The sequence below is a fragment of the Antedon bifida genome, chromosome 10 (assembly GCF_963402885.1).
Source record: "Antedon bifida chromosome 10, ecAntBifi1.1, whole genome shotgun sequence".
Classification (NCBI taxonomy): domain Eukaryota; kingdom Metazoa; phylum Echinodermata; class Crinoidea; order Comatulida; family Antedonidae; genus Antedon; species Antedon bifida.
Window position 1 is genome coordinate 18976935 of NC_136235.1, and position 19154 is coordinate 18996088.

The 19154-nt window shown below is 32.7% G+C and overlaps 1 protein-coding gene across 8 annotated transcripts in view; it reads left to right on the forward strand.

Moving 5' to 3' along the window:
• Nucleotides 1-19154, forward strand: part of LOC144854286 (otoferlin-like) — a 43819-nt gene that overhangs the window by 6022 nt on the left and 18643 nt on the right. For 6 of the 8 annotated variants that reach the window (XM_078712212.1, XM_078712215.1, XM_078712211.1 and 3 more), the window contains exons 2-32: nt 1430-1488; nt 2030-2218; nt 2731-2951; nt 4179-4273; nt 4450-4616; nt 4869-5000; nt 5447-5509; nt 5798-5882; nt 6255-6414; nt 6686-6872; nt 7224-7410; nt 7795-8012; nt 8368-8476; nt 8931-9229; nt 9606-9706; nt 10120-10216; nt 10959-11054; nt 12192-12320; nt 12973-13125; nt 13384-13576; nt 13983-14107; nt 14246-14380; nt 14702-14863; nt 15137-15268; nt 15641-15802; nt 15958-16111; nt 16224-16268; nt 16741-16949; nt 17350-17682; nt 18184-18315; nt 18776-18905. In XM_078712212.1, the coding sequence (XP_078568338.1) occupies nt 1430-1488; nt 2030-2218; nt 2731-2951; nt 4179-4273; nt 4450-4616; nt 4869-5000; nt 5447-5509; nt 5798-5882; nt 6255-6414; nt 6686-6872; nt 7224-7410; nt 7795-8012; nt 8368-8476; nt 8931-9229; nt 9606-9706; nt 10120-10216; nt 10959-11054; nt 12192-12320; nt 12973-13125; nt 13384-13576; nt 13983-14107; nt 14246-14380; nt 14702-14863; nt 15137-15268; nt 15641-15802; nt 15958-16111; nt 16224-16268; nt 16741-16949; nt 17350-17682; nt 18184-18315; nt 18776-18905 (4659 nt within the window). The remainder of the gene's footprint in view (nt 1-1429; nt 1489-2029; nt 2219-2730; nt 2952-4178; nt 4274-4449; nt 4617-4868; nt 5001-5446; nt 5510-5797; nt 5883-6254; nt 6415-6685; nt 6873-7223; nt 7411-7794; nt 8013-8367; nt 8477-8930; nt 9230-9605; nt 9707-10119; nt 10217-10958; nt 11055-12191; nt 12321-12972; nt 13126-13383; nt 13577-13982; nt 14108-14245; nt 14381-14701; nt 14864-15136; nt 15269-15640; nt 15803-15957; nt 16112-16223; nt 16269-16740; nt 16950-17349; nt 17683-18183; nt 18316-18775; nt 18906-19154) is intronic. The other 2 variants (XM_078712217.1, XM_078712218.1) reach the window with 2 other exon arrangements.

The following is a 19154-nucleotide window of genomic DNA, read 5'->3' on the forward strand; positions in this document are numbered from 1 at the left end:
TGACCAAAAGTAATGCTCTACGACAAATATTTCTTGAGATACGGTAAAGAGATATGAATAGGTCAATAAGAGGTCAATAACCTCACTTCCGGTCATTTTGGGATAAAATATTTCATTAAACCAAATAAAAATATGCATGTTCTGAACAATTTGGGCCTAATCTTAATTCTCTATGACAAGCCATTACCGAGATATGATAAGACCAGGTCAAAGGTCAAACTGCCAGAAACTGTAGTAGCGGCCATTTTTTGACAAAATTTTCTGTTAGAGCAAATAGGAATGTATATATTGTGAACTATTTGACACCAAAATCGATACTCTACGACAAGCGGTTACAAAGTTATAGACCAATTTAAAATGGCAGCCATTTTGGACGCCATCTTGGATTTCTCGGAGAGCACAAGGAGGATTTTTCAGGACTTTTAGTATGATGTTCCAATCATAGTTCTCGACCTTTCCTGAAAAAATTAGCTTGTTACCAGAAATTTCCGGGTCTGCCTATACTTATGAACTAATGCTCTTGGACTAGTTACTTTCAATTAACCACTGATTATAAGGAAAGTATGCCCTAGGCTACTACTAACTAGACTAGGCCTAGCCTGCGAGGCTACTGTTTCTAGCTAGGCCTAGTAGGGGCCAGGGCAGCTAGCTTCTAAATAATAAATAAGGGATAGCCTAGCCTACTAGGCCTAGTTAGTATGGTGTGGTGGGCCTACTTTCTAGCTAGGCCTAGCTCCTGAGGCATCCCTACTAGGCCTAGTAGTTGAGATCTAGCCTGGCCCCTCTGCTGTAGAGGAGGGTCCAAATCCAATATGTATCATATAGGCTATATGATATGGTATCCATGTTAAAGTATTATTTTTTTTGTCATGATGATGTCATGAGGCTATCAACCCCCACTCACTGTCACTACAGTATGTGTGTGCCCACGACGCTTTGAATATAACTTTCTTTTCACATCCATACATAAATTAGTAGACCTACATGTATTGTCTGAATACAAATTCTTTCGGTATAGGTCAATTGTGCCAAACAAATATTTGGTGTGGTCAAAGATAGATAGTGTAGTTTTTTTGGTGGGGTACTATCATATCAATACTGTCGTGTGTGTGAAATTCTATGTTTAAAACTTATTGACAAGGACAAGAACCTTGTGTCTACTGTTATATACTGTTATTATAGTACCAAACTCTAAACTTCACTATTAATATACTATAAAAATGCATGGTATTTTGCCTGGTAAATCTATGAACATTTTGTTTTATTTTGAATAGGAGTAACGCAATCAACACAAGATTGTCATCATTCATGATGTCAATGATGAGGCTATCATTATCAACCCCCTGTCACTGTGTGTGTGTGTCTGTTATTATTATAAATAAAAGTTTGGTAAATTTAATACATGAACATTTTGTTTTATTTTGAATAGGAGTAACTCAATCAACACAAGTTATAGAAAATGCAGGGTTTGAAGCTGTTTGGGATGAGGTGAGTTTTTACACATTTTTTTGCATTCTGTTCCAATTTTGAAAGTCAAAAGAGTTGAACCTAGAATAATAGTGGTCTAAGATAAAGCACTCTACATCAATCTGAGTTCAAATTCTAGTTTTAAATCTTTAAAATTGTCTTGTTCTTATTTTCACTGCACAGTTCAAAGTTTATAAACATCTTTATAAACATAACTAAACCCAGTTGCCTGACGTTATACTTTAAATTGGAACTCCACTCAGTCTTATAATTTAATTGAACCTCAGGAAATAAATAAATTGAAAAAAAAAAGAATTTCAGAAATGCTTTTTTATTACATACATTAAACGATGAAGGAGATATATATATATCCTCCATGATTAAACACTGTAGGCCTATATAAAAATGAAAGTGAAACTCCCCTTTAAACACAGTGAGTTCAACAATTTGTTACTGGTTAATTCTTAACTTAGCTCATCAACTTGTAAAGTATAATACCTCTCATATGGGTGTTCAAAGTCAACCTCAGAACTCTTGACTTAACTATTAACTTCTTTCTTAGGTTTTTGAATGGGGGATTGGCTCGCCAATCACAGCAAACGAAACAATTGAAGTTTCTGTGTTCATCTTCAACAAATTCCTAAGCAATCGTTTGATTGGTCGATTCCAGATGGTCTTGCAAGAAATACTACAAACAGGTCATGTGAGCATTAGTGAGCCGTTAGTCGATGCAAATAATACTAACACAGACGTAAGCATGTTTCATTTATTTCCAAAATTATATCTTTCGTAAATTTTCTCCAAATACAGTTAAATCTCTCCGAAATCTCTGGTAGACACTAATTAAAAACCATTTTTTTGTTCTAATTAGTGCATTTGGGATGAGCTGGGGTGGATGCATCCAAACTAGCAGATTTTTCCAATTCTCAAATCCCTTTGAGTTAAAAATAAAAAGAAAGTTTACTTTTTTATCCAAACTAGCATTAACCCTTTTAGTTGTAAAAACTAGAACTAGGAAAATGAGTATAAAGAAAGCATTTATTGAAATTATTTGATACTACAAACAAATAATTGAGTGCCTTTGTTTTGAGTTTTTTTTAGCATAACATCTAGCATTTAAATTTTCAAATAGCAGTTTGAAGAATCTCTAACTAGCAAATTGCTAGGATGAATTTTTGAGCTCTGACCTACGGTAACAAGACTTAACTTCTCTTAAGAGATTTATGTAGAAATAAATTGTCTTGAATGATGAATTAATCGTAGATTGTAGTATCATTTGATCTGGAGTACCAGGCTCCAGATGGCACTGTAGGCAACTGGATGGCAACCAGTTTCGCACCAGTTGAATATCCCACCTCCTACTCTATGGATGACCTAAGTGCCTATGATGAAGATGGACAGTACCAGCCTAGCTTGTATAGTCAAACATTTCAACACATGAAGGGTGAAACTGCCTCAATGTACAGTGTAAATTCAAGAAAAAGGTTAGACCAGAATTTTTGTATTTTATTTTTTAGTGTGTATACATGCTCGTTTTAAAGATGTCCCCCAAAAACATGAAAAATGAAGATTAATTAAATCAGACTTTGATTATTTTGTAGTTATAATCAAGTTAATCACTTCCATAGAAAAAAAAATGACAAAAAATAATGTTTTCACTTATACAATAACAAAATAAATGGTAAAATTCAACCAAAAATCAATTGACTGGCAGCCAATTTGACCATTTTTTGCTGTAAATTACAGTTTTTTCATTTAAATAAATTTTGTTTGGATCCAATTTTTGATCAAAGTGGATAACTGTTATATTCAAAAAAAAAAATGTAAACAATTATTTTTCAGGGTGACAATACATCTTTAAACAATCTAGGCTTTAAAAAAACTTTGGTATGATATAATAATATACTGTACTAAATTATCAATTTATAAACATTGGCCTTTAAAAGGTCATCACTTTATTGTGATTGCTTAAATTACAATATTATAGCTCTTTTGATAAATGAACAATGATTTTCAGTAAACAATATTCATAAATTGTTAATACTATTCATTCATAATCCAATATGATTATGCTAATTTTGTGTTTGTACAATTATTCACATTTTACAGTCACTGTGTATTGCAATTTCTAGTAGAAATACTGTAAAAATAAAGTACAGTTTAGAATACATTAGATTAGAACCCTCATAAATTCTAGATATTTTTGAATTCTCATCTGTGTTGTATTTACAGTGTAAATAAATTCATCTGTTTTTTAAAATTAATATTTATTGTAATAATATTATTGTGTTTATAAATAGATTTCTTTAAATGAGACATTTGTAAACAGTATTATTATTACTATATATTTGTTTGAAATATTGTAAAATATTATTTTTATTTTGTTTATTTGTTTTCTAAAAAATGATAATGTAAATTAATTCAATGCTGAGAACAGATGGTGCATTTGCATTAAATACATTTAAATAAACATTTGATTTACATTTTTTCAATATGCTGTAATACAAGGACAATTTTATGTTTCACAGAGATTACGGTAAATATATAAATTAAAGTCTGATTTTTAATACCATGGAATTTATAAGCAAAAACAATAAACATGATTTGAAATGTGCCTAAAATAAAAACAACTAATTCCACTAAATAAAATAAGTTTTAAAAGAAATACTGTAATTAAATTGAAAACATTTTTTGTTAATTTTTTTTTTTAGCCGGATGAGTGCAATTACAAAGTTTATGAGAGGAAAGAAAAAGCGACGTTTAAACGACACATCTAGTCTAAGTGGACAAGACGAAAGTAGATTGGGTAATTTAAGTTTTTAAGTATGGTTATTTTTAGTTGTGTGCAAACGCGTCTCTACAGGTCACTATGTCGGTCGGTTACTAATATTGGCACAATACAATTATACAAACCTTTGGTTCTCTACCTTTTTTTCATTAAAGCTGACCAATTTTATTAAAATAAAGTTTATTGAATTTTAGGGAGTTATTACTCAGACCCAGGCTTGATGGAGGCTGGTCTAGGAATGGAAGGGATGATACCAGATGATACATCTTCTATTGCCAGTGAGGTAGAAGAGATTCCAATCGTAAAGAAACAGGCGCCACCAGGAGGTGAAGTTTATGCACTCAAACCACAGGATTTCCAGGTACACATTCATTAACATAAACGTTCAGCTATATTGGTATGAAACAATATTAGTTTTAAACTCTGTCTACACTATCAAACTAGTTTTCACAAAAGTGTGATATTCTTAAATATAGTAGTGATATGACATCATAATGTCTATATATAGAGACATCACATTTTTTTGCCACATAAAGTTTGATAGTGTAGACAGAGCCTTTTAAATTTGAAATAAAAAATGTCAGGTATGTGAATAGTTTTGTGTATATTTTAGGTTAATGTAACAGTGTTGGAAGCCCGCAACTTAGCTGGTCTCAACATCGATCCAGTGGTATGCGTTCAAGTTGGAGATCAGAAAAAATACACAAGTGTCAAAGAATCCACAAATTGTCCATTCTGGGATGAGGTATGTAATTGCAGTATTGGTCATAAATATTCGCTGTCAGTCACCAGTACATTTGGTTAGTTCATGAACACTTCTTGAGAAAACAACCACTATAATTTTGATCTTAGAATTACCGTTTGAATATTTATCATTTATATTTCAATAAAATCATCATTAAAATAGGCTAAAAGAAGGTTAAAAACTGCTAAAATATCAAAGCCTACTGTGGACTCAAGAGATAGCGTTTCTTGTACCTCACCAGTTTAATTCTAGTACTGTGACTTCAGTGTATGTCACAGTTACAGAAGCTGTCCAATTACATTCTGTTTAACTTGTGTTACTTTTTCCCCTTCCACTTATCAAACACAAAATCTGGTCAAACCATATTATAAATTATAACAAATATATTTTTGTTTTGGTTTTTATAAAACAATTGATACAGTAGTAACTTATCCTTTTAATTACAGCTTTTTGTGTTCGATTTTGTTGAGGCGCCACTAATGATGTTTGACAAAATTGTTAAAGTTACTGTAAGTAAAGTTATCTTTAATTGAAATAATGTAAACATTTATTGCCAATATCTGACTGTTTGAAAATTATATTTTTTTAAATAAATTTTGTAAATTAACACATAAAGCACAGTACAGTACTACAATATGTGTTTTAATTTATGTGGAGAATCTGTTTTGTCTAACTCTTGGTTTAAAAATTGTTAACAACTAATTAATGTTTTTTTCTTCTTTATTAGAAATAAGTACATGCATTCAAGGGTTGAAAGAGAATATATAATTTCATCATTTTTTATTCTGTGTTTTCAGGCGCTCCATTCTAGAAACATTCTGCGTTCCGGAACAGTTATAGGCATGTTCAAACTTGATGTTGGAACTATTTACTATGCACCAGGTAAAGTGTGATGTGCCCAAATATGGTAGTGATATGCCCAAATATGGTAGTGATATGCCCAAATATGGTAGTGATATGCCCAAATATGGTAGTGATATGCCCAAATATGGTAGTGATATGCCCAAATATGGTAGTGGTATGACATCATCATGTCCATATATGGACATATTGATAGGGTAGACAGAGCTTTATGCTCAATAGTATCATCGTGAAATAAGAAATCTTTAGGTTTTAACCAGTTTTGAGACCAAAATAATTCTTATATATAAACATGTTTTTAAATTGTCTAATTAAAGTTTTGTATTAGAACTAAAAATGTTTATATGAAATTTGAAATACAACACTAATTGAATTATATGTATTATATTATAGACCACTGTTATTATCACAAATGGGCTATTATGATTGACCCAGAAGACGTAAACGGAGGGCCAAAGGGTTATGTAAAACTAGATATTACAGTGTTGGGCAAAGGAGACCAGGTCAAAACACCTAAAGCCAGAAATGATGACCAGGATGATGACATAGAAAGGTGAGAAATGAATTAGGTCTTCCACCCACAATTTTCTAGGAGTGATAAGAGTATATATTTTTCATCTACTACATCAAGTTTAGTTCCAAAAAAAATGTATTCCTTAAAACCGTGTTACAATTATAATGTTATTTAATAATACGAAACATAGACCAAACCAAACAACTTTCATACTTCTCAGAAACAGCACATTGTTTCTGTTCAGCATTTTTATTTAATCTTTGCCAGAAATATATTGAATAGTGCAGCCAAATATACTTTATTTTTTCAGCAACTTATTTTTACCAGAGGGTGTATCACCAGATAGACAACTAGCTAAGTTTTATGTAAAGGTATACAAGGCAGAGAACCTACCCGTTATGAACTCTGGCATGTTGGCTAATGTCAAGAAAGTGTTTACTGGTGAGCTCAGTGACCTTGTTGACCCTTATGTAGAGGTCACATTTGCAGGACAGATTGTAAGTGTTTTAATTTATTTTAATATACTAAAAATTACTAAAAATAAATGTGTTTTGAATGATTCAATAATTCAAGATAGTTTTTGTGCCATTATCACATTCTAGATAAAAAAGTTAAGCTCTGTCTACACTATCAAACTTTATATGACAAAATAATGTGATATGCCCATATATGGACATGTCATACCACTACCATATTTGGGCACATCACACTTTTTTATTCTTAGTTTGATGGTGTAGACAGAGCCTTACCTAGTGTTGTGTTTATGGATAAACTGATTTAATTCCAGAAATTATGGATTATGAGTCTCATATTATTGTATAGTCTTTTATGTTTTTTTTTTAACTTAGTCAAAGACTTCAGTACAAAAGCATCGCTACGAGCCAAACTGGAATGAACAGATTGTGTTTAAAGAGCTGTTCCCACCATTGTGTCGACGTATCAAGATCCAGTTGAAGGACAAAGACAGCATGATGGATGACATCATAGGGACAACATACATCGACTTGGCAAAGATATCTTGTGATGGACCTGATGGTTAGTGTTCCCTTCTCATCTTTTATCTTGTCTGTTTTATGAAATCGTACTTTGTTCACTGTTTTATTGTAGATCCAAAAAATTAAAACTTTTAAATGAACAAGTTTGGGTACATCACATGAATCATCATCTTCATTCATTCACCTCTGTAAAAAGAGTTGTTTTAAGTGAGTTACATATTACTTACATAACATAATAATTATTACGTACAAAAAAGTAAAATATAGCTGCCCATACAACTTTGATGACAAAATATAATATAGTAGAACCACTATCAAACAAAGTGTCCCCTTTAAGTAAGGGTTGTCCAAAATGGTACTATGATAAATTTTCTGAATTTTCAATTCCTTTTTAATATTTAAAAAATATTATTTCTAACCATAGGGTTTTTACCAACATATGGTCCTTCATGGGTAAACCTCTATGGATCAACCAGACAGTTCTCCAGTATGGACAGTAATAGCTTTCTAAATCTGGGTGTTGGCGAAGGTTGCTCATATCGAGGTCGTCTGCTAATTGCCATGAAAAGCGAAATGACTGACAGTTCAACCGAGTCTGGCGCCATCAGTGTTGAAGTGGAACCTTCATTGCCAATATCAGAGGTGAGTTTGTTATTATTTGATCGTTGACTTTGGCCTGGGTTACTGAAATTGTTCGCTGACTGAGCCCCTTTTATGTATATACTGTAACTCCTTTGGGGCACCTCTATATTGACAGTCAGGGGAAAAATGTTGAAAGGTTTTCTACTTTCTAGGAGTTTTATCAGATAATCCATATTGTTTTGACAACTCTTGTAACATATGACCACAGTGCTGATTTTACCATTTTGAGTGGCTGTATGTACAGCCCTATATTCATGGGGCAACCATATTGGTGTTTTTTTTGGTCCAGCAGTTTTTTTAATTGGGGTTCTACTGTAATTGTAAATTTGAATAATTTGCTTTATTATTCTTACAGAATGCTGCAGGAAAGCGAGAGGATTTCTTTTTCTTTGCCAGTGTGTTTGATGCCTCTATGATTGATATGGGTTGTGGTAACAAGCCTATATCATTTGAATTCTCAATTGGTAAGCTATAGATCTCTATCTCTCTACTCTGTCTGGGTAGTTTTAACTCCACATCCATGTATTGTGCACATTAAGTTAGGCACGATTTACAACACATACATATTAATTATCATATTGCATAGTTATCTGTTGCATAGTAATCAAATAATGAATGTTTAGGAGTTGAATGGTACAAATAATTCATGAGTTGAAAGATAAAGTGGAATATATACATATTTCACAGAATTAAATTATTTGTACCATTCCATGAAAATAAAAACATTCATTATTTGTTTTGTTTAACATTTAAGTAGATTAGATTATCATATCTGTCGCATAGTAATTTCTATATTCATCATAGTACTATGCACTGGGCCCTCTGAGAGAACAGTGTTTGATTGAAGAGGCTACCCAGTATAAAGATTAATAATAATAATAATACTAATATTAATATTTATAACATAAATATTTACAGGTGTCCATGGTAACCAAATAGATGGCAAGAGTAACCGAAGTTCAAAACCACAAAATGATGACAGCAGTGATGAAGATGATGATGATGAAACTCAGTTACTGCAGCAGGCAGCCAGAATGGCGGAGGAAAAAGCTGGAGTTTCTACAACACTTCCTATCAAGCCTGAAACCAAAGACAAGAACTACTATCACGTTCCATATGAAGAGAGAAAACCTGTTGTCTTCCTTCGTTTTCCTAAAGAAGACCATCGACGACGATTCTATAACATGAATATTCTGTCGAAAATTGCTGATAAATTTGTGAGTATATCATTATCTGATGTACTCACAATGAATGACTCAATATGAATACCTTGAATTACTTGACTTTCTCAAAGTTACTCGAAATGATGCTTACATTCTCAGACTGCCTGACTTTCTTGGTCTACATGACTTGTTCTGATTGCAGAATGACTGTACTCTGACTGCCTGAGTTACTCAGAATGCCTGATTTTTTCAGACTGCCTGACTTGGTCAGAATTAACTCAGGCTGCCTGACTTGGTCAGGATTAACTCAGACTGCCTGACTTGGTCAGGATTAACTCAGACTGCCTGAGTTACTTAACAAGACTACTTTATGTGTACATGCTGTAATGATAATTAAATGCAATAATAATGATCAAATGTAACATTTCAGGAAAGTGGTCTTGGTGAGGTGAATGACAGAATAGTACGAGATAGGCCCAGACCAGATCGCCCATTCAAAAGAACCATGTTGGAATTTGCTGAAGGACTGATGTAAATAAACTAATTCTTACGATTTTTAATGCTAGTAGATTTAAAGTTCTGTCTACACTATCAAATTTTGTGTGACAAAAGAATGTGATGTGCCCATATATGGACATGATGATGTCATATCACTACCATGTTTAGGAATATCACCACCATATTTGGTACAGTATTTTGCATTGATTCACTAGTCTTGTTCTGTCCATTCTGCTATTATATACAGTATATAATAATATTGTATCGAAACATCTCGACTGAGCTTTCACTTTGAACCAAAATAAGCGGTACTGGAATGTCAATAATAGTTGAATTCTGGATTGAAAGAAGTATGGTAGTAGAATTGCCCAACCTGACAAAAAAGTTTAATGACTGTCTGTGTTAGATCGCATGCAAGTTCTTCTAAAACATTACTTTATTTATAGGAATTATTCAAAGCTTACAAAAGGAACAGGTGGAGGCTCAGCTGCAGGCAAGACAAAGCTTGACAAAGAAAGAAATAAAATGCTTATTAGAGAAGTGGTAAGAAAAACTACAACCTATAAGACCTTTTTTAAATCCATACTAAACTCATCAACAGTTATTACATAACTTGCTAAGTTCAGCATTAAAACTAACAATTTTAAGTTTTGTTGTTATTATTTTGTTATGCTAGTTTGGCCATGAAAGATTACCTAGAGCATTTCGAATTTGAGATCAAGCATGCAACATATAGTGCTAAATACAGACATTCTGTTTAATCAAAATAACCCCTCTGTTATTGTTTCCTATATTACTTTGTGTTATTTTTAAATGTAAAAAACATTTTTTCTTTGTTGCATCTGTGTATTTATTATATTACAACATCCATTAATAAGTTTTAAGATATTAAAAGTGGGAAAATGTATGAAAGATTAAAAGATTTGTAGTGGAGCTGTAGCTTGGTGGTTAACATGATTGCCTTCCAATCCCAAGGTCCTCTGTAATGACTCTTTCAACTTGACTCCCTAAACCTCAAATGAGACTTTTAGTCTTAGTTTATAAGCATGATAAATGATAAAATAGTTTATCCATCCTGTAATTGCCGAGTTACTCGCTGTTGGATGTGTATGAATTATAAAAAAAAAACAACCCTTTTAATATTGATAGTATTAGGACTTTAATACACCTTTTTATAAACTTGTATTATTTTTTTTCCATTGTCCCACCCACCTACTAACAGCCATGTATGATTTTCCTAGTTTACAATAGCATGTTACCATTTATTATTTTTTTGTAAAAAAAGCTATCGATTGTTAAAAAAACAAATTTGGTAGTATACAGAGGTGCAAAGAATGCAGACGATGTACACAGGATGGAGAAAGAAGATAAAACATTAAAGGTGGTAGAAATAATGGCATCATTTAGTGGTAGCAATCACAGACAAACTAACACGGCATAACCATTATTAATATGAGTGATTATTTCTCTAACAAATCCAAATTCATTCATGCATTGGCTCTTTCTATGTCTATCATATAATAATGCACGGTTAAATGTACTAAAGGCTTTGACAACATGGAATGGATTGATTTCTTATAATTTATTAGGAGCAAAACAATTAACATACTAACATAATGTAATTATGGTAATATGAGTGATTCAAACATGCTTTAGCTTTTTCATGTCTAACATACAGTGGCATAACGCAGAGGCCTGAGGCCCCTGGTTTATGAACCCTAAATGGCCCTCCAACGCTTGAGGCTTCGGGCATTTTTAGCCTTTCCCGACATATTTTAATGCCTGTTTTTTTTTCTCTGGGCACTGCTCAGGGGCCCCATAAGCTCAGGGACCCCTGTGTTTAGCCAGTGAGCGCTCATAGCCGTTACACCACTGCTAACATAGTATAACCTATAATACAATGTTATGAAAGGACTAACCATGCCCCGCTGAGTTACTCAAATTATTGTACATTATTATTATGAATAATAAAGAGAAATTAATGTTACTTTTGATACCAGTACAGGTGGACATTGGCACCATATATTCACGGTTTTCAACACCTGGGCTAATTTAAAAGTAAAGTGGGCTAGATGTTGCACATTTCTTCTCTTTTAATGGTCATAACCTGTCAGTTCCTGTCGTTATCCAACATTCTCTTAACATATTTCTTAGTTTTAAATGTTCCTTTTTCTTCTTCTGTACATGTGTGTACATCAGTTATGTTTTCTCATCTCATCCTAAAGTAAACAATGTTTATGTGAAATAGATATTTCTATCTTCATTGTCAAGTAGTAGTAGTAGTAGTAGTATGGGACGGACTTGATTCTTGATTGAGTATAAAAATACATATAAATTAGTTGCAAAAATAAAATTAGTTATATGCACTAACTTTCTTGAATTTTGAAATTTGAAATCTTGAAACAACTTTTGCAACAAGTTTTATAGTTTCTTTTGAAAAGCAGTTATTATTTTAATTATCTGTAATTATTAACAATTGAAGTTAATTCAAATTGCTAAAATCTGCTTTTTTGATCAGGACCATTTACGAAAAAAGGTTGGAAAGATGCGGTTAGATAAGTTCAGAAAACCATCTGCAATGGAGATGAGGGAAAAGATGAAACTTGCTAAATCTCTCCTGCAACGAATAAAACATCTTGCTGCTGAGGTAATGAGCTTTTAATTATCACTGTCACTATCATAATTGTCATCGTTGTCACCATCATTTCTGTCATCAGTATTGTCACCTTCATTGTCATCATCATTGCCAACCTCGTTGCCATTGTCAACCTCGTTGCCATTGTCAACCTCATTGCCAACCTCATTGTCATCATCATTGTTGTCATCATGATTGTCAACCTCATTGCCAACCTTGTTGCCATCATCATTGTCATCATGATTGTCAACTTCATTGTCATCATCACTGTCAACGTTGCTGTCATCATTGTCATCATGATTGTCAACTTCATTGTCGTCATCATTGTCATCATCATTGTGAACCTCATTGCCATCATGATTGTCACCATTATTGTCAACCTTGTTGCCATCATCATTGTCATCATGATTGTCAACTTCATTGCTATCCTCATTGTCAACTTCATTGTCATCATCATTTTCACCATCATTGATGTCGTCATTATCAGGTTCTTTCATATTAGCTGTATCTTTGTTTCATATCATAAAATATAATAATAGAGTACAACAATGCATTATTTTGCATTATATAAAGGCTCATATTAAAAAAATATGAGCCTCTGTATGTTTAAAATGTTAATTCTCCAAATAGGTCAAGGTTCATTAAACGTTTCATTGTTTTTTAGCCACAACACTGTTTGCCAGATCTGTTTGTATGGATGTTGTGTGGAGGTAAACGCACAGCCTATTGTCGTATCCCTTCGAGAAAACTAATTTTTTCCGTAGTTGGCGAAGAAAAGGGAGAAATGTGCGGCAAAATCAACACAGTATTTTTAAGGGTTAGTATGACACAGCCAAACTTTAATTTATTTTCTTGGTGTACAAAAACAGTTAGGAAAATAGACAAGTGTCAATAAATATTCTGCCAAAATAAATATTTTACTGTATTTCTCTATGTTATGTTATGTCAAAATATTTAGAGTCCTTTTTTGCGCGGCTTTTGCTATTAAAAACCATGTCATTGAAAAATTTGTAACATCCTCCCCAATTTTTGTTGTTAATTCTATAATTCTAAAATGCAATTAATTAAATATTAGCTACCAGGCAAGAAAGCATCTGGACCCGAAGGCTGGGCAGTACAAGCAAAGCTTGATGTGTACTTATGGTTAGGCCTCAACAAGCACCGCCGTGATGTCATGAAAGGCCTACCAACAGGCTTTGAACAAACCAAAGATGTAAAGGCTATTATGAAACCTTCTGGAATACCTCCAATGCTTATCACATACAAAGGTATGTTGAAAGACTATTACATTATTAACATTTCTTAATGTCACTATAATGTTATGATCGATTTAATTACAAATAACACATTTTTGTGTGACCAAATAATAACAAAACAAACAAAAAAATCATATCAACATTTTCTAATAATATCAATTAATTTGCCCAAGATTACTAAAACCTTGTTGAAAAAACCACTTTCCTAAAAGATTTATAATTTTTCATTACTAAAGCTCTGTCTACTCTATCAAACTAGTTTGACAAAAAAAGTGTGATGTGCCTAAATATGGTATATACTTAAATATGGTAGTGATATGACATCATCATTTCCATATATACCCCCTTCACATTTTGTTGTCACATAAAGTTTGATAGTGTGGACAGAGCTTAATACTTCTTTGTTTCAATCCATTAGTGCAACGCACCTTTCAGTTACGCTGTCACATGTACCAAGCAAGGAGTATTATTGGTTCAGACGATTCAGGTCTTTCAGATCCATTCGCAAGAGTTATATTTGGAGATCAAGTGAGAGAATCACAGGTAATGCTCCCTCACCTCTGTATGAACACACCCTTAGTGTGATGTGCCCAAATATTGTAGTGATATCATCATCTCCATATATGGGCACATATTTTGTTGTCACATAAACTTTATGTTTCTGATTGTTTTGTTTTCAAGGTTATTGAAGAAACACTGTCACCAACTTGGGATGAACTTCTACTTTTTGAACAAGTTACGATCTATGGCAACAAGAAAGACCTAAAGGAGGACCCGCCCACCATAGCGGTGGAAGTGTTTGATCATGATCTAGGGGTACAATTACAATTATACTTTTCATTTGTGTCGAAATCGAATTCTGATTTTCTTCTTTTTCCCAATAAAATCATTAAAATTGTAATCTTTTGGTTATTAACCCAAAGGTGTTTTAGAAGTGTTCATGTTTCATCTCCAGAAAATGGTTGTAAACAACTCAAATGTACCTGACATTACTGGTGTTTATTTGCCATTAAAACAATAATAATATAACAATAATGCAATAATTATAATATAACTAATAATTGAATTTTGTGTAAAGACCAATAAAGGATAAACAACACTTGTTGTATTTTTCAACGCGAGTTTATTTTTTTATAGGGCGGAACAGAATTCATAGGACGTGCATTAGTTAAACCCGTTATCAAGCTCCCAGACGACGTGTACTGTAAACCAAGGTTTCCTCCTATGTTGGCTTGGTATAATATATATCGTGGACAAACGCCGGCAGGTGAAATACTGTGTGCATTAGAAATGATTGAGGTAGGTTAAAGGTCAAATAAAAATCATACAATAGTTTGAAATACTAAAGCTCTGTCTACACTATCAAACTAGTTTGACAAAATAATGTGCCCAAATATGGTAGTAATATACTCAAATATGGTAGTGATATGACATCATATCCATATATGGGCACATCATTTTTAAACACATAAAGTTTGATAGTGTAGACAGAGTTTTAGAAATTCTGTTGGAAGCATTCACATGGTTCATGTAAAGAAGTCAAAATTACAAATTTTCTTTTTATACTTTCAGTTAACACCAGAGGGTGAAGTACCACCAGGTGTACTTGCTCTTGAAGCCCCTCCTAATATGGGTTCCAAAAAGGGCCCTATTATGCCAGTGCCTACTGAAATCAAACCTGTCATGTCCCGATTTAGAATTGAAGTAAGTATTGACTTGTTATTATTGTTGTTAGAGTATATAAGATGAGTTTGATATAGTTACTTTGCTTTAAACAATTGTTACAAGCTGCAACTGTCTACACTATCAACTAGACAAAAAAAGTGTGATGTGCCCGAATATGGTAGTGATATGCCCAAATATGGTAGTGATATGACATCATCATGTCCATATATATACATTTTTTTTTGTCACATAAAGTTTGATAGTGTAGACAGAGCTTCATAGAATACCAGTGAATGGCCGATTGTTCCCCTTAAGAATTTCTTGTTGATTGTGAATACACAGTTCCTCCTATCTTTTACAGTTTTAGAAAAACAGTGTTTAAAATCTTCATTTAAACTTTTTTTTTAAAAGCTCATGTTCTGGGGTGTACGTGAAATGAAGAGGCTACAATTGACCAAAGTTGACCGGCCTAAAGTAGACATAGAATGTGCTGGACATATCATTTCATCATCCGTCATTTTCAATGCAAACAAAAATCCAAATTTTACAGATAATGTGAAATTTTTAGACGTGGTAAGTGTCAATTTAAAAACTGGAACAATGTGGTTGAATACGTCCAGCGTATATATATAAATTGAAATTTAATTTAAGTCAGAGATTCATTTTATGTAGGATATGCTTTCAATGATTTAAATTCAAAACATTCAATTGAAATTATTTTCCCAAAGGACCTTCCAGAAAACGAAATCTACTGTCCACCTCTAACAATTCGAGTGGTAGACTGTCGCAGCTTTGGACGTTACACATTGGTGGGTACTCATGTGGTCAACTCTCTTGCCAATTATAAAGTGAAGATGGTTAAACCAGAACCGGAGAAACCAGGTAATTTATGAATGAATACAATATATGTTTATATTTATGAATATCAATATTTTTAGTTATATTAACAGGACTTTTTATAGTGAACAATTGTTTTGTTATTTCTCTTTATCAGCCATACTTGAAGGAGAGGAAAATGTTGAGGAAGGGGGAGTAGCAGGTATCATTGTTAACCCTCCTGGTTTTACTATTTTCTAACCCTGTCCACTGTATTGGTACACTTTTCCACATAGTGTTTAACCATGCAGCCATAGCTATAGCATTGTTCTTTTATTTTACCTTCTTTCAAACCATCTCTAATTAAAAACACTTTATTGCATACTATTAAATACTGTATATTTTTTCTTATGTAATGCTAGTTGGTATCTAAAAGAAAGCTAATTAAAAACTTAATAACTGGTGTAAATTTTAGCATGTGGTATATAATTCAAGCAATATGAATATTTGATTAAATGAGTCTTGAATATCTAATTTGCATATTCAGATGAATAAATTAAATATTCTTTTTTTTTATATTCATGTGGCAATTTCTTACAATATATATTTAAATGGAGAATTTTTAAATAGAAATATTTATTTAGTATACACTTTTTTAATGTTTTTATATTCTTGTGTTTGTTTTTGTTTGTTAGCAATCATTGAAATAGATAATGTTGACGGTAGTGGATCTTATGCTGGTTCACGTGCAGGCTCTCGTGCTGGATCTCGTGCTGGTTCTCGCATTCAATCTCGTGCTGGATCAATAGTGCCCTCACAGAATGGGTCGATCATGAATGGTGATGATACACAGTTGTTGATTCCGCAAGCAAATGGACCGCCGAACGGTATCATCAGCGACCAGGTAATATCATAGGATATCCAAACGACAAACAAAAAATAGTACTCTCAAATGTGGTTAACATGCTTGCCTTCCAATCCCGAGGTCCAGGGTTCAATCCTGACCTAGTGCCAGGGTTGTAACTCACAACTCTTTCAAACTCCATACTCTAAGCCTCAAATGAGACTTAGTTTATAAGCACAATAAATTATTAAATAGTTTATCCATCCTGTTATTGGCGATCAGTTACTCGCTGTTAAATGCGTATGAAATTTACAACATATACAATAAGTAATTTCTATATTTGAAACAAATGAAAATTCAGTATACCAACAAATTATTTAAAAAAATATAATCTTTTGTTATTTTTCTTAAAAAGTCATATATACATTTTTAAAATATTTTTTGTTTGGATTATTTATAGGTTTCTGTACATATGGGTATTGACAACTTAGCTGTGGATGTGATATCCAATAATAACGTTTCACGACGCAACTCGATGAAAAGCCATTACTCCGAGAAGCCAATGTCTGTGAGGGCGATGTCTATAACGGCTGAATCGATTAAAGATGGGTCAATAAAAGCAGGCTCTATAAAGGCCGAGTCCGTCAAGGCGCAATCAGTAATAGGCGACGACATTGCTATTGGGATTCCAGAGGAAGGCCGTGAAGGTGGCACACCTGAAGAGCCAGGCAGGCCAGCTCCTACACCAGGCCAGACAACTGCCCCAGGAGGTGATGCTCCACCAGCTTCACAGGTACCAATGACATACTGTGTCACTTTTATTAATCCATACAATAATGATTGATTATATAAATTGAAATGTTTCATTATGTTAAATGATGTTACAATATCTTAATCCAAACTTATTATGTAAAATTGTTCCCACATAAAAACACTATACAGTTAAATTAAAACTCTTTGTATTTTGTTTACAATGAGATACAGAATATAGTAGAAAATTGTATGCAAATATTGTAATTGTTTGGTTGGTTTATACATTTTTAATCCATTCTTGATTTCCCACAGTTGGATGTGAACTAATATACTGTAAAGACAAATTAATAGAATATGTTTCTTTCTGTTTGTATACCTGGAAATTGAATAAATAAAATAAATAAATAAATAAATAAAACTTTTATGGAAAGAGAACTTTTAAAAACACAACTAATAAATGGGTTTCTATGATACTTAAACTAACATATAAAAGATGTATTTGATATTATTTTAATTATATTTATTACTAATTGTTGTTTAGGCCGCAGCAGGGGGTGAAGGGGGAGCTCCTGCACCAGCAGCTGGAGGGGATGGAGGTGCCAAAGATAAGGAAGAGGAGATTCAATTAGATTGGTGGTCTAGGTATTTTGCAACTAAGAAAATGATGAACATGGTAAGTTTAATCACTTATTTTGGTTTAGTTTAAGTATAGTATTTAAGAGATTTGGATTTACCTATTACCTTAACCTCTGAAATTATACAGTCCTGAGCGAATGCAAGAAATTTAAGTTTATTTTTCTAGAGTCTGACGCAATTTGGTTGATTTTAGGTCAAAAAGATGATGAAATTTCATCAGCAATCACCTAACCATGTCTTGATCATCACAAAATTGGCTTAATGAATTTGATTGGGAAATGTTTGTATCAAGTGATTTTTCTTGATTTTGTTGGACCATCAATTACAGTAGTTTACAAACATCTAAAAATACTGTACTTTAATCCTGTCAGATGTCATGATTTGTTTTCATGTCAAAAACACACATTAATAAGCCTATTGATTGTAATAAGTTTGGTGGTAATTATGTAAGCAAAACTCATATGTGTTCATTTTAATATTTTGTTTATATCTCTTAGGATGCTGAAGGTAGTGAAGATGAGGCAGAAGAAGCTCTTGATGATGCTGACTTTGATCTGGAGAACATTGATGAGTTTGACCATCGTGGTCTTGACGACAGAGACTTTGGTGAAGATGAAGGTGGATCAGGTATGCCAAAATATTTTTTTTTTATTTAACAACATCTTTATACAGGATTAAACAGTCAGGTAAAAGAAAACCTGTTTTTCATTGTGGTCTTGTCTTAAATACAAAATAAATCAGAAAAAAAATATGTTTAGATTTGTGAAAAAAATGAGATTAATATCTAGCTTTGAATAAAGCAATTGTTGGGGAATATTTAATTTCAGTTAATCTGTAAAAATTTAAATACATTCAGTCTCCCATTGTAATCCTGTG